Here is a 13,883-nt window from a genome sequence, read left to right as displayed (position 1 = left end):
CCTTCACTATTGTTCCTAATGACAGAAAATGCTTCCCACAAAGATAGTTCTTCAGGCTAGAGAAGAGAAAAAAGTAACAGGGGGCTAAATCTGGACTGAAAGGGGGCGGGGGGGGGGGGGGGGGGGGGTGAGGGACGCACTTCACGCTGAATTTTACAAGATATTCAGTAATAATATCTGGAATATATGACTGTGCATTATCATGGTGCAGCATTCATCCTGATTCACAGATGTGTGGTCTTCTGAGCCTGATATGGACTTTCAGAGTTTCCAGGACATCCATGTACTACTGTCCAGTTATTTATGTATGTGGAGGCACAATATGCTGAATAAGTATTCCATGCATATCAAATGAGATGACTGTAACTTCCCAGCAGAAGCAACCTTTTCTCTGCTATTTTGGGGTTGATAATTAAGGTGTTTCCCCTCTGAGATTTGCTGTTTGCTCCCAGAATCAAAACTGATGTAGCTACATTTCATCAGCAGTGATTACCCATGAAAGAAACTCTGGATCTTCCTCTGCCATGAACTTCAAATACATAGAGATCTTCACGAGTGTCTTCGCTGCGGAAGGCAATACTGAACATGTCTCAGCTTTCCTACCTTTCACAAGTGGAAGCCAAGAGTGCCAACAATGAAACTAGTACAGTATGTTTTTCATGCTTTAAACTAACAGAACCTACATCTAGATCTACATCTACATCCATACTCCGCAAGTCACCTGACGGTGTGTGGCGGAGGGTACCCTGAGTACCTCTATCGGTTCTCCCTTCTATTCCAGTCTCGTATTGTTCATGGAAAGAAGGATTGTTGGTATGCTTCTGTGTGGGCTCTAATCTCTCTGATTTTATCCTCATGGTCTCTTTGCAAGATATACATAGGAGGGATCAATATACTGCTTGACTCTTCGGTGAAGGTATGTTCTCGAAACTTTAACAAAAGCCCATACCGAGCTACTGAGCGTCTCTCCTGCAGAGTCTTCCACTGGAGTTTATCTATCATCTCCGTAACGATTTCGTGATTACTAAATGATCCTGTAACGAAGCGCGCTGCTCTCCGTTGGATCTTCTCTATCTCTTCTATCAACCCTATCTGGTATGGATCCCACACTGCTGAGCAGTATTCAAGCAGTGGGCGAACAAGCATACTGTAACCTACTTCCCTTGTTTTCGGATTGCATTTCCTTAGGATTCTTCCAGTGAATCTCAGTCTGGCATCTGCTTTACCGATGATCAACTTTATATGATCATTCCATTTTAAATCACTCCTAATGCGTACTCCCAGATAATTTATGGAATTAACTGCTTCCAGTTGCTGACCTGCTATTTTGTAGCTAAATGATAAGGGGTCTATCTTTCTATGTATTCGCAGCACATTACACTTGTCTACATTGAGATTGAATTGCCAATCCCTGCACCATGCGTCAATTCGCTGCAGATCCTCCTGCATTTCAGTACAATTTTCCATTGTTACAACCTCTCGATACACCACAGCATCATCTGCAAAAAGCCTCAGTGAACTTCCGATGTCATCCACAAGGTCATTTATGTATATTGTGAACAGCAACGGTCCCATGACACTCCCCTGTGGCACACCTGAAATCACTGTTACTTCGGAAGACTTCTCTCCATTGATAATGACATGCTGCATTCTGTTATCTAGGAACTCTTCAATCCAATCACACAATTGGTCTGATAGTTCATATGCTCTTACTTTGTTCATTAAACGACTGTGGGGAACTGTATCGAACACCTTCCAGAAGTCAAGAAACACGGCATCTACCTGTGAAACCGTGTCTATGGCCCTCTGAGTCTCGTGGACGAATAGTGCAAGCTGGGTTTCACACGACCGTCTATTTCGAAACCCATGCTGATTCCTACAGAGTTGATCTCTAATCTCCAGAAAAGTCATTATATTTGAACATAACACGTGTTCCAAAATTTTACAACTGATCGACGTTAGAGATATAGGTCTATAGTTCTACACATCTGTTCGACGTCCCTTCTTGAAAACGGGGATGACCTGTGCCCTTTTGCAATCCTTTGGAACGCTACACTCTTCTAGAGACCTACGATACACCGCTACAAGAAGGGGGGCAAGTTCCTTCGCATACTCTGTGTAAAATCAAACTGGTATCCCATCAGGTCCAGCGGCCTTTCCTCTTTTGAGTGATTTTAATTGTATCTCTATCCCTTTGTCGTCTATTTCGATACCCAGCATTTTGTCATCTGTGCGACAATCTAGAGAAGGAATTACAGTACAGTCTTCATCTGTGAAACAGCTTTGGAAAAAGACATTTAGTATTTTGGCCTTTACTCTGTCATCCTCTGTTTCAGTACCATTTTGGTCACAGAGTGTCTGGACATTTTGTTTTGTTCCACCTACCGCTTTGACATAAGACCAAAATTTCTTAGGATTTTCTGCCAAGTCAGTACATAGAACTTTACTTTCGAATTCATTGAATGCCTCTCGTATAGCCCTCCGCACACTACATTTCGCTTCGCGTAGTTTTTGTTTGTCTGCAAGGCTTTGGCTATGTTTATGTTTGCTGTGAAGCTCCCTTTGCTTCCGCAGCAGTTTTCTAACTCGGTTGTTGTACCACGGTGGCTTTTTTCCATCTCTTACGATCTTGCTTGGCACATACTCATCTAACGCATATTGTACGATGGTTTTGAACTTTATCTACTGATCCTCAACACTATCTGTACTTGAGACAAAACTTTTGTGTTGAGCTGTCAGGTAGTCTGTAATCTGCTTTTTGTCACTTTTGCTAAACAGAAAAATCTTCCTACCTTTTTTAATATTTCTATTTATGGCTGAAATCATTGATGCTGTAACCGCATTATGATCGCTGATTCCCTGTTCTGCGTTAACTGTTTCAAATAGTTCGGGTCTGTTTGCCACCAGAAGGTCTAATATGTTATCACCACGAGTCGGTTCTCTGTTTAACTGCTCAAGGTAGTTTTCAGATAATGCACTAATAAGATTTCACTGGATTCTTTGTCCCTGCCACCCGTTATAAATGTTTGAGTCTCCCAGTTTATATCCGGCAAATTAAAATCTCCACCCAAAACTATAACATGGTGGGGAAATCTACTCAAAATATTTTCCAGATTTTCCTTCATGTGCTCTGCCACAACAGCTGCTGAGCCAGGGGGCCTATAGAGACATCCAATTATCATGTCTGAGTCTGCTTTAACCGTGACCTTCACCCAAATTATTTCACATTTCGGATCTCCGTCAATTTCCGTCGATACTATTGCACTTCTTATCGCTATAAACACACCTCATCCTTCACTGTCCAGCCTGTCTCTGCGGTATACATTCCAATCTGAGTTTAGGTTTCATTACTGTTTACATCTGGTTTCAGCCAACTTTCTGTCCCTAGTACTATATGGGAGTTGTGACCGTTTATTAATGAGAGCAGTTCTGGGACCTTTCTATAGACGCTCCTGCAGTTTACTATTAGCAGATTAATATTGTTATTCCCTGTTGCATTTTGCCTACTTCTACCTTGCCGCGTCTCAGGAGGCGTCTTGTCGGGCCTAGGGAGGGAATTCTCTAGTAGTGTCAGTGTCGTCCTAACTGCCATCTGCTTCACGTCTGCTGTGAAGCAAGCTACCTTAATTTAAGTATTAACTGTATTTTTCTTACTTGTCACTTCTCCTTCCGTGTGTTTTTGCTTTTAGGAAGCTTTAATTGTTGAGTGCTAGTAATAGAGTTCCATATTTTTCGTGTTTGTTTTGAATACAGTCAGAGAGTGTCCCTTTAGTCAACCATAGTGCCAGTAGTGCTAGTGTTTGTTCAATACAGTCCAGAGAGGGGTAGTGCTATTTTCATTGTTTTCTACAAGAAGTGGCTAGTAATCACAGTTTAGTCAACAATCAGCCGCCTTTAGTGAATTAGCAGTCTAGTTAAAAGTTGATTAACTCTCTACAGGATTTTTTAGGATGGATAGGATGTGTGACTGCTGTGTACGGACGCAGGAGGAGCTGGCCACTGTTCGCGAACAGCTGAGCGTGTTGATGGCCACGGTCAGCCGTCTTCAGGCTGCTGCCTCGGAGTGTAGCGGCAGTGGGGAGTCTGGTGCGTCGCATGGTACACCTCAGGTGTTACATGCTTCACCCACTGTCCCTGCTGTCGAGACATCTTTGCGGGTAGGGGCGCGGTTGGGCTACCCTCTCCCCAAGGGGAGTGGCGGGTTCAGCGGCGTTCACGGCGCACGAGGCGGAGGGTAAATGTGGAGGCTGGCCATGTGGCATCGCCCACTCTGCCTGTGAGTGGACATGTGGCTGCTCTTTCACCAAAGTCCGAGCAGGCACACGGGGGGAGGGGTTCATTAGTTATTGGGAGCTCCAACATTAGGCAGGTGATGGAGCCCCTTAAGAAAATAGCGGAAAGGTCGGGGAAGAAGGCCAGTGTTCACTCTGTCTGCTTGCCGGGGGGTCTCATCCGAGATGTGGAGGAGGCCCTGCCAGTGGCGATAGAGAGCACTGCGTGCACTCGACTGCAAATTGTTGCTCATGTCGGCACCAATGACTCCTGCCGTCTGGGTTCAGAGGTCACCCTCAGTTCGTACAGGCGGTTGGCGGAATTGGTGAAGGCGGAAAGCCTCGTTCGTGGGGTGGAATCAGAGCTAACTATTTGTAGTATTGTTCCCAGAACCGATCGCGGTCCTCTGGTTTGGAGCTGAGTGGAAGGCTTAAACCAGAGGCTCAGACGATTCTGCGGAGATCTGGGGTGCAAATTTCTCGACCTCCGCTATCGGGTGGAGAAATGTAGGGTCCCCCTGAATAGGTCAGGCATGCACTACATGCCGGAAGCGGCTACAAGGGTAGCGGACTATTAATCATAAGATTAAATTCTAGCACGAGAAATTATGACCATAAAAATTATGATAATTCTTTATTGAATAGCCATTGTAATTTAGAAGCATCCTGTATAAAATAGTTTAGGTATATATTTTCCATGTATCTAATTTTATAAAATCATCTCTTTCAAACTTACCCTGACACCAACAAACTGCTCATGTAGTATAACCCATGATAGCAGGTACACACAGGAAACATTAGTGGCAAATAAGGCCATCACATCAGTTGCCAGAAGGATGCGTAGTGAATGAATGTACATATAATTTGTTGCTACCCACAGGAGACAGAAGAAACTGCATCGTGTCAGGAACCTAGCTGCACAGTGAAGAGTGGTTGTATTGATCTTGAAAAAAATTTTGTACACAAAATTTTTGCACAAAAATATTGCAGATAAAAACATGACATATTGTATTAGTTAAGATAAGTAACAAAATGTCTAAAACTGACACTCATCACAACCATTAAAAAGAAAATAATGGATCTAGTGTTTCTTTTCTATATTATTATTACTATACTTACGTCAAAGATGTAGCACATAATAAATTTGGAGTATTTTTGAAAATAACTCCAAATAAATGTCCCTTCAACTCATCTTTGCAAGGAATAATACCAGAAAACTCAAGAATCTGTACAAAGTTTGATTTTCTGTGTTATTTTCTAAAATGTCTGAATAAACTATGTGGTTATGAGTCCATAACTGCTTTATCAACAGTAGATACTCATGCATGTATCACATGGAGTACCCCAAAGTTCTGTCTTAGGTGCCATTCTGTTTTTGTTTTACATAAGTCATCTGCCTCTAAATACTGAGTGTCGCTCGGTTTTATTTGCAGATGACACATCTTTAATCATTGAAAGTAACAGTACTGATCAAATTCCACAAACTGTATTAAATACTTTAGAAAGATTAGATGCCTGATCTGATTTAAATGGGTTAAAATTAAATATGGAAAAGATTCAGTTAACGCAGTTTAAAACAAAACAAGCAAAATTAAATGATATTCAGGTCAGTCACAGAAACCAGGATTTGCAGAAAGCTGTGTGAAATTCCTAGGAATACAACTAGATAAAAATCTATCATGGGGATCACATATACAGTACCTTGCAAACAAATTAAATAGCCTAGCATTTGCAATGAGAATATCGTACAATGCTACCAGTATAGGCATAAGAAAAGTAGTATATCATAGCTACTTTGATTGAGTAATAAGATACGGAATTGTATTTTGAGGTAACTCAAACCATATGTGTTGAATACTAAAAGTTCAGAAAACCATCATTAAAATATGCACAATGTAGGGCAAAGAAAATCATGTCGCCCACTCCTAAAAAATCTAAGTATATTAAGTGTTCCCTCACTATACATATATGAGCTGATTATCTTTGTGCAAAGTAACCCTGACTTATTTGTAACAAATCATTTTCAACATGATTACAACACCAGAAATCAAAATAATTTTATGCTGCCCACCCACCATTTAAAACCTTATGCTCAAACTCCACATTATATGGTTATGAAAATTTATAACAAAGTGAAAGGAAGAGAATTGCTCAGCACAAATTTAGAATTACTGAAAAAATTCTTATATGAGAAACTAGTGCAGAAATATTACTATTCAGTAGAAGAATTCATAAATGACAACCTGAAAATTTGAGCAGGAGAAAGCAAGTACTTAGGACTGTTAATCTTAAAAGTTAGTTACTTTTGAAGAAAAATTATTAATTGCTTAGTTAAATAATTATTTAGTATTGTATATTATATTACTGGTATTATAAGGAAAATTGTAAACCAGTTTTTGCGTTTTGACAAGTCTCCTGTACTTTAAGTCAATTGAAATTGTATGTTACGAGGCAATAAACTTTTACTTCTACTTCTATTGTTTATCATAAGAATTATTTGACTGATGTGACAATTGAAATACTCAAGAACAAGATATATATAAAGTGACTGCCCTAGATAAGGTACATAATTCCCATTCTCCCATAAGTATTTGCTTGTGATAAGCCATGTCATGCGTAAACCACATCCACTGTCTTTTTGCAAGCATACAGTTCCCCTATGGCATGGGTAATTTGTTATGCAGAAATTAATGATAGAAAGCACGTGTTATTATGTCCAGTTAAGTGTATGGACCTATGAGTTTTTCAAACACAATTCCTGCTCCCACATAGATACTGATGGCCTGATTCCACAATTAGTCAAGACTTTGCATCTGGTCACATTTAGTTATTGTGTTACTTCATTATTCCACTCTATGTTAATCCTACATAATCACTAAGCAACATACAAGTTGTGTACAATGGATTTACAGTGCCATTTTCTAGAATCCATCAGTAGAGCTGTAGCCCAGTAGAAGTTTCATGGGTTGAGAGTTGTCGTAAGCTGTAAGTGATATGGGGAAAGTGATTGGTCATGCATAACTTATGGTGCAGAATATGGTTTGTGCCTTCAACAGCTATACTGTTCTGATGCCAGCACACCTAAAAACAATGCATACAGAATATATTTTGTGGGAAACAGCTGTAAGTGATAGATCTGACATCAGTATTATAGTTATTATAGTTATTGCTACTGTGAAAAGCGAGCTTACAAAGGAATAACATGTGTGAAATGTAAAACAATATATCATTTTCAATGTGCAAACGCGACTTCAAAATGGAAAATATGGTTGTGTGTAAAATGTGATCAAAATGAATTGAATAGTAAACTTAAAAAGGACTGGAAAAACGAAATTATTATGGCATTAATAGAAGAAATACATACATTAAAATACAAATGTGATGAACTTTTGTATATGATAACAGAAAATCGTAGTACAACTTGCACTGATAAAATACTAGATCCTAGCACCCAAGTTTCAAGTGATGAAATTTCGTCTCGTTGTAAAAGATGCAAGAAAAATGTGAAAAGTGGTGTGAAGTGCAATGAATGCTGTCTACTATTTCTCTTTAGAAGTGGAAAAGTTGATCCATCCCTTATAGAAGACATGAAATTGTTGACAAACTGGAAATGAGTGGAATATCGGACAAGATCTAATGCTATAAGCCAACAGGAAGTTTACCATAGAGAATTTACAACAACAATGGACATGCTAAATAACAAAACACCGTCCCAGTCCACAAGCACAACACAATTTCAGAAAAGCAGCACAGGATGGATTATTCCTTGACCACCTCATAAGGTAACAAACAACACAAAAGTGAATAGTTATCTTAATCTTTGTACAATCCCTGAACTTGAGAATAGATAATCAGCTCTAACTCATGCAAACAATGACAGTGATCATCAAGTGACAGTCCAAAGAGGACATACCCCAAACAAAACTGATAAAACAATCTCATCAAACGAACACAATGGTACTACAAAAAAATAAACACTATAATAACCTAAAAGTTATCTCACACAGTTTCGGAAGAGGGTTAGGTATAAAACTGAAAACAGATGATGCAGCAGGAAGGTTCAAAATTCCAGGACTAGTAAAACCTAATGCAAGATTAAGCCAAGTTGTTGACAGTGTTGAAAAAGAAAGCAAGAATCTATCATCAAACGACTATGCAGTAATTATAGGAGGTGCTAATGATGTGTATCACAATGAAACAGTTGCAGCAACAAAAGCACTGAAAGAGTCACTGGGTAAGTTAACACATACCAATGTAATAGTGGCTAAAATACCTCACCATTATGATCTAATAGAACAATCATGTGTGAAAAACAAAATTAAAAAAGCAAATAACCTCTATGATTCAGTATGTAAACATTTCAAAAATGTTACTGTGATTAACGTGAATGATATTTCAGACTGCTGCCACATCACATCATAATTGTGTCCCTTAGCAAATCTTGTCACTGTAACAGAGCTTGTCATACAAGCCATGGTCAGCATCTAAATGGCTTAGGAAAGTCACTTCTAAGCAAAAAAATACTTGGGATTGTAGGAGAAAAATTAAGCTCTGCTAATAAAACAATTTATAGGCTTCAGTTCAAAGATATGGTACAGGGAAAGTCCCGGTAGTGACCAAATCTAACACAAGTTGGATTTGGTCACAACAGTTTGCAAGGGGCAGAAAAGATAATGCAACAGAAAAAGCAACAAGTATTCCTCCCAGTAACAAAAACGATTTAATGTTATGTCATGTTAATGTACAATCCCTAAGACATAAGACCGAGCGAGGTGGCGCAGTGGTTAGACACTGGACTCGCATTCGGGAGGATGACGGTTCAATCCCGCATCCGGCATCCTGATTTAGGTTTTCCGTGATTTCCCTAAATCACTCCAGGCAAATGCCGGGATGGTTCCTCTGAAAGGGCATGGCCGACTTCCTTCCCCATCCTTCCCTAATCCAATGAGACCAATGACCAAGCTGTCTGGTCTCCTTCCCCAAAACAACCAACAACCTAAGACATAAGGTTAATGAGTTACAGTACTTGGCAGACAAAATTAACTGTAGCATACTCTGTATTAATGAGCATTGGTTGCATGACTCAGAAATAGATTTGTGTGTACCTTGTTGTTGTGGTCTTCAGTCCTGAGACTGGTTTGATGCAGCTCTCCATGCTACTCTATCCTGTGCAAGCTTCTTCATCTCCCAGTTCCTACTGCAACCTACATCCTTCTGAATCTGCTTAGTGTATTCATCTCTTGGTCTCCCCCTACGATTTTTACCCTCCACGCTGCCCTCCAATGCTAGATTGGTGATCCCTTGATGCCTCAAGACATGTCCTACCAACCGACCCCTTCTTCTTGTCAAGTTGTGCCACAAACTTCTCTTCTCCCCAATCCTATTCAATACTTCCTCATTAGTTATGTGACCTACCCATCTAATCTTCAGTATTCTTTTGTAGTACCACATTTCAAAAGCTTCTATTCTCTTCTTGTCCAAACTATTTATCGTCCATGTTTCACTTCCATACATGGCTACACTCCATACAAATAGTTTCAGAAATGACTTCCTGACACTTAAATCTGTACTCGATGTTAACAAATTTCTCTTCTTCAGAAACGCTTTCCTTGCCATTGCCAGTCTACATTTTATATCCTCTCTACTTCGACCATAATCAGTTATTTTGCTCCCCAAATAGCAAAATTCCTTTACTACTTTAAGTGTCTCATTTCCTAATCTAATTCCCTCAGCATCACCCGACTAAATTGGCTAGATTCCATTATCCTCATTTTGCTTTTGTTGATGTTCATCTTATACCCTCCTTTCAAGACACTATCCATTCCATACAACTGCTGTTCCAAGTCCTTTGCTGTCTCTGACAGAATTACAATGTCATTGGCGAACCTCAAAGTTTTTATTTCTTGTCCATGGATTTTAATACCTACTCCGAATTTTTCTTTTGTTTCCTTCACTGCTTGGTCAATATACAGATTGAATAACATCAGGGTGAGACTACAACCCTGTCTCACTCCCTTCCCAACCACTGCTTCCCTTTCATGCCCCTCCACTCTTATAACTGCCGTCTGGTTTCTGTACAAATTGCAAATAGCCTTTCGCTCCCTATATTTTACCCCTGCCACCTTCAGAATTTGAAAGAGCGTATTGTACCTTATGGCTACATATTAGCCACAAAATATTGTAGAACAAATATTACACATGGTGGAGTTTCAATCTACATCAAAGAAAACTTAAATCTGCAGCATTCAGAGATAGACCTACACAAACATTGCATTGAAGGTGTATTTGAAGTAGCAGCCATAGTATTTCACACCCAAGAAATTATCATTGCTTCTGTGTACCGTACACCAGCCTTTGATGAGGAAGTTCTTACAGATGAACTAAATTCACTAATCAAATTATTCACTAAACACAAAAATCACAAAATTTTTATTGCAGATGATTTCAATATAGATATGAGGGAAAGTAGAAAAAATATAAATGACATGGTTAAGAGCCTAAAGGCACTAAACTGCTACTGTATAAATGAAAAACCTACTAGAGTAGATGCATGCCTGGACAATGTAATTAGTAATGTAAATCAGGATCAACTAAAGCATGATGTGATGAAGTTAGAGTTATCTGATCATGATGGGATATGGGTCAGAATAGGCAGTATGAACCCAGAGAGAACTAAACACTTTCAGAAACACTTTCAGAATACTAAAAGAGAGCAATATTGTACAATTGAAACATGAACTGAAGGTGGTAGATTGGCCAAATACACTACACAATATAAAAAGTCTTGATGAATATTTCTCTATGTTTTTATCATCATCATCTTGGACAGTTTCCAGCCACTGGCTGGGTCTGTTGGGAACACAAGCCTCTCCATCGTGTTCTGTCTTTCCACCATTCCCCCTCTTCCACCTTCGTCCAGCTCTCTCCTCTTCTCGTCACACATTCCTTCACTCCCTTCACCCATCTATCTCTTGGTCTTCCTCTGGGCCTCTTCCCCTCCAGTTGCAGATCAAACATCCTCTTTGGAATTCTTCCCTCATCCATTCTCTTCATGTGTCCATACCACTGCAGTCTTGATTTTTCTATCCTGTCCTGTCCTGTCTCCCATAAGTCCAACCCCTCGTCCAAGTCGTGGGAGATGGGCAACGGCACAAAGTAGGGGACTGCCTATAGGGGCAATGTACAGCGGGGACTTCGTGTGCCCCAGGACCGCTACGGTAGCTGGGAAGACCCTATGGGAACCCTGAAACGTGACGGCTAACGGGGCTCTGGTGAAGCTGCGATAGGCCTAGCAAGCCAGTAGTGGATAAATCAACTGCTTTAAAAAAAAAAAAAAAAAAAAAAAAAAGGGAACATGCCTATGTTTTTATATATAATTAAAAATGCAGTAGATAGTCACTGTCCGCTTATCACAAAAAGATGCACCCCTAACAACAGAAAAAAACCTCAGCACTCTAACAAGTGGTACACTCCAGATCTCAAGCAAATGAGGACACTGCTACTGATACTAAAAAATAATAGTGATAAAAATGAGGAAGCCAGGAAACACTATGTGACCCTTAATAAGTTGTACAAATATGAAATAAAATCAGCTAAATGTAAAGTAAATGATGAATATATTGCAGGCTCAAAAAATGCCTGCCAAGGTGCTTGGAATATAATAAAAAGTGAAATCAATATGAGCAAACAAGAAGCCACAGTGCCTATAGATTGCAACATCCTTAAAGAATATTTTATAAATTGTGCCAGCTCTCATTCTTCTTCTTCTTCTTCTTTTGGTAAAAATAATTCTGATAATATTTCAGCTGCTGTAACCCTTCTTAAACAACAAGCACCAACAACCAAGAAATTCTCTTGGTCAAAAATAACCTCTGGCCACATTCACAACTGCAATATGGGGGACTTCTTTGGGGTAACTCAGTGGGCTCAAGTACCATCTTCAAGTGGCAGAAGAAAGCAGTTAGGTGCATTTTAGGACTAGCACCAAGACAAAGTCGCAAAAATCATTTTAAAGAACTAAAGATAATGACACTACCTAGTATATACATTTATAATTGTTTAATATATGCTAAAGAAACCCCCCCCCCCATGAACCATGGACCTTGCCGTTGGTGGGGAGGCTTGCGTGCCTTAGCGATACAGATAGCCGTACCATAGGTGAAACCACAATGGAAGGGTATCTGTTGAGAGGCCCGAAAAACGTGGTTCCTGAAGAGGGGCAGCAGCCTTTTCAATAGTTGCAAGGGCAACAGTCTGGATGATTGACTGATCTGGCCTTGTAACACTAACCAAAACGGCCTTTCTGTGCTGGTACTGCGAACAGCTGAAAGCAAGGGGAAACAACGGCCGTAATTTTTCCCGAGGGCATGCAGCCTTACTGTATGATTAAATGATGATGGCGTCCTCTTGGGTAAAATATTCCGGAGGTAAAATAGTCCCCCATTCGGATCTCCGGGCGGGGACTACTCAAGAGGATGTCATTACCAGGAGAAAGAAAACTGGCACTCTACGGATCGGAGTGTGGAATGTCAGATCCCTTAATTGGGCAGGTAGGTTAGAAAAGTTAAAAAGGGAAATGGATAGGTTAAAGTTAGAAATAGTGGGACTTAGTGAAGTTTGGTGGGAGGAGGAACAAGACTTCTGGTCAGGTGACTACAGGGTATTAAACGCAAAATCAAATAGGGGTAATGCAGGAGTAGGTTTAATAATGAATAGGAAAATAGGAATGTGGGTAAGCTACTACAAACAGCATAGTGAACACATTATTGTGGCCAAGATAGATACGAAGCCACGCCTACTACAGTAGTACAAGTTTATATGCCAACTAGCTCTGCAGATGACGAAGAGATTGAGGAAATGTGTGATGAAATAAAAGAAATTATTCAGATAGTGAAGGGTGATGAAAATTTAATAGTCATGGATGACTGGAATTCGGTAGTAGGAAAAGGGAGAGAAGGAAATGTAGTAGGTGAATATGGATTGGGGCTAAAAAATGAAAGAGGAAGCCGCCTGGTAGAATTTTGCACAGAGCACAACTTAATCATAGCTAACACTTGGTTCAAGAATCATAAAAGAAGGCTGTATACATGGAAGAAGCCTGGAGATACTGACAGGTTTCAGATAGATTATATAATGGTAAAACAGTGATTTAGGAACCAGGTTTTAAATTGTAAGACATTTCCAAGGGCAGATGTGGACTCTGACCACGATCTATTGGTTATGACCTGTAGATTAAAACTGAAGAAACTGCAAAAAGGTGGGTATTTAAGGAGATGGGACCTGGATAAACTGAAAGAACCAGAAGTTGTACACAGTTTAAGGGAGTGCATAAGGGAACAATTGACAGGAATGGGGGAAAGAAATACAGTAGAAGAAGAATTGGTAGCTTTGAGGGATGAAGTAGTGAAGGCAGCAGAGTATCACGTAGGGAAAAAGATGAGGGTTAGAAGAAATCCTTGGCTAACAGAAGATATATTGAATTTAATTGATGAAAGGAGAAGATATAAAAATGCAGTAAATGAAGCAGGCAAAAAGGAATACAAACGTCTCAAAAATGAGATCGACAGGAAGTGCAAGATGGCTAAGCAGGGATGGCTAGAGGACAAATGTAAG

At 39.9% G+C, this 13,883-nt stretch overlaps 1 protein-coding gene across 11 annotated transcripts in view; it reads right to left on the bottom strand.

Annotated features, from left to right (window-relative positions):
- The window catches only part of LOC126253109 (putative thiamine transporter SLC35F3), a 708,458-nt gene that overhangs the window by 244,463 nt on the left and 450,112 nt on the right, over positions 1-13,883 (bottom strand). For all 11 annotated transcript variants that reach the window (XM_049954222.1, XM_049954231.1, XM_049954240.1 and 8 more), the window contains exon 7: positions 5,008-5,186. In XM_049954222.1, the coding sequence (XP_049810179.1) occupies positions 5,008-5,186 (179 nt within the window). The remainder of the gene's footprint in view (positions 1-5,007; positions 5,187-13,883) is intronic.

The sequence above is a fragment of the Schistocerca nitens genome, chromosome 1 (assembly GCF_023898315.1).
Source record: "Schistocerca nitens isolate TAMUIC-IGC-003100 chromosome 1, iqSchNite1.1, whole genome shotgun sequence".
NCBI lineage: Eukaryota > Metazoa > Arthropoda > Insecta > Orthoptera > Acrididae > Schistocerca > Schistocerca nitens.
This window is presented reverse-complemented; position numbering and strand designations above follow the sequence as displayed.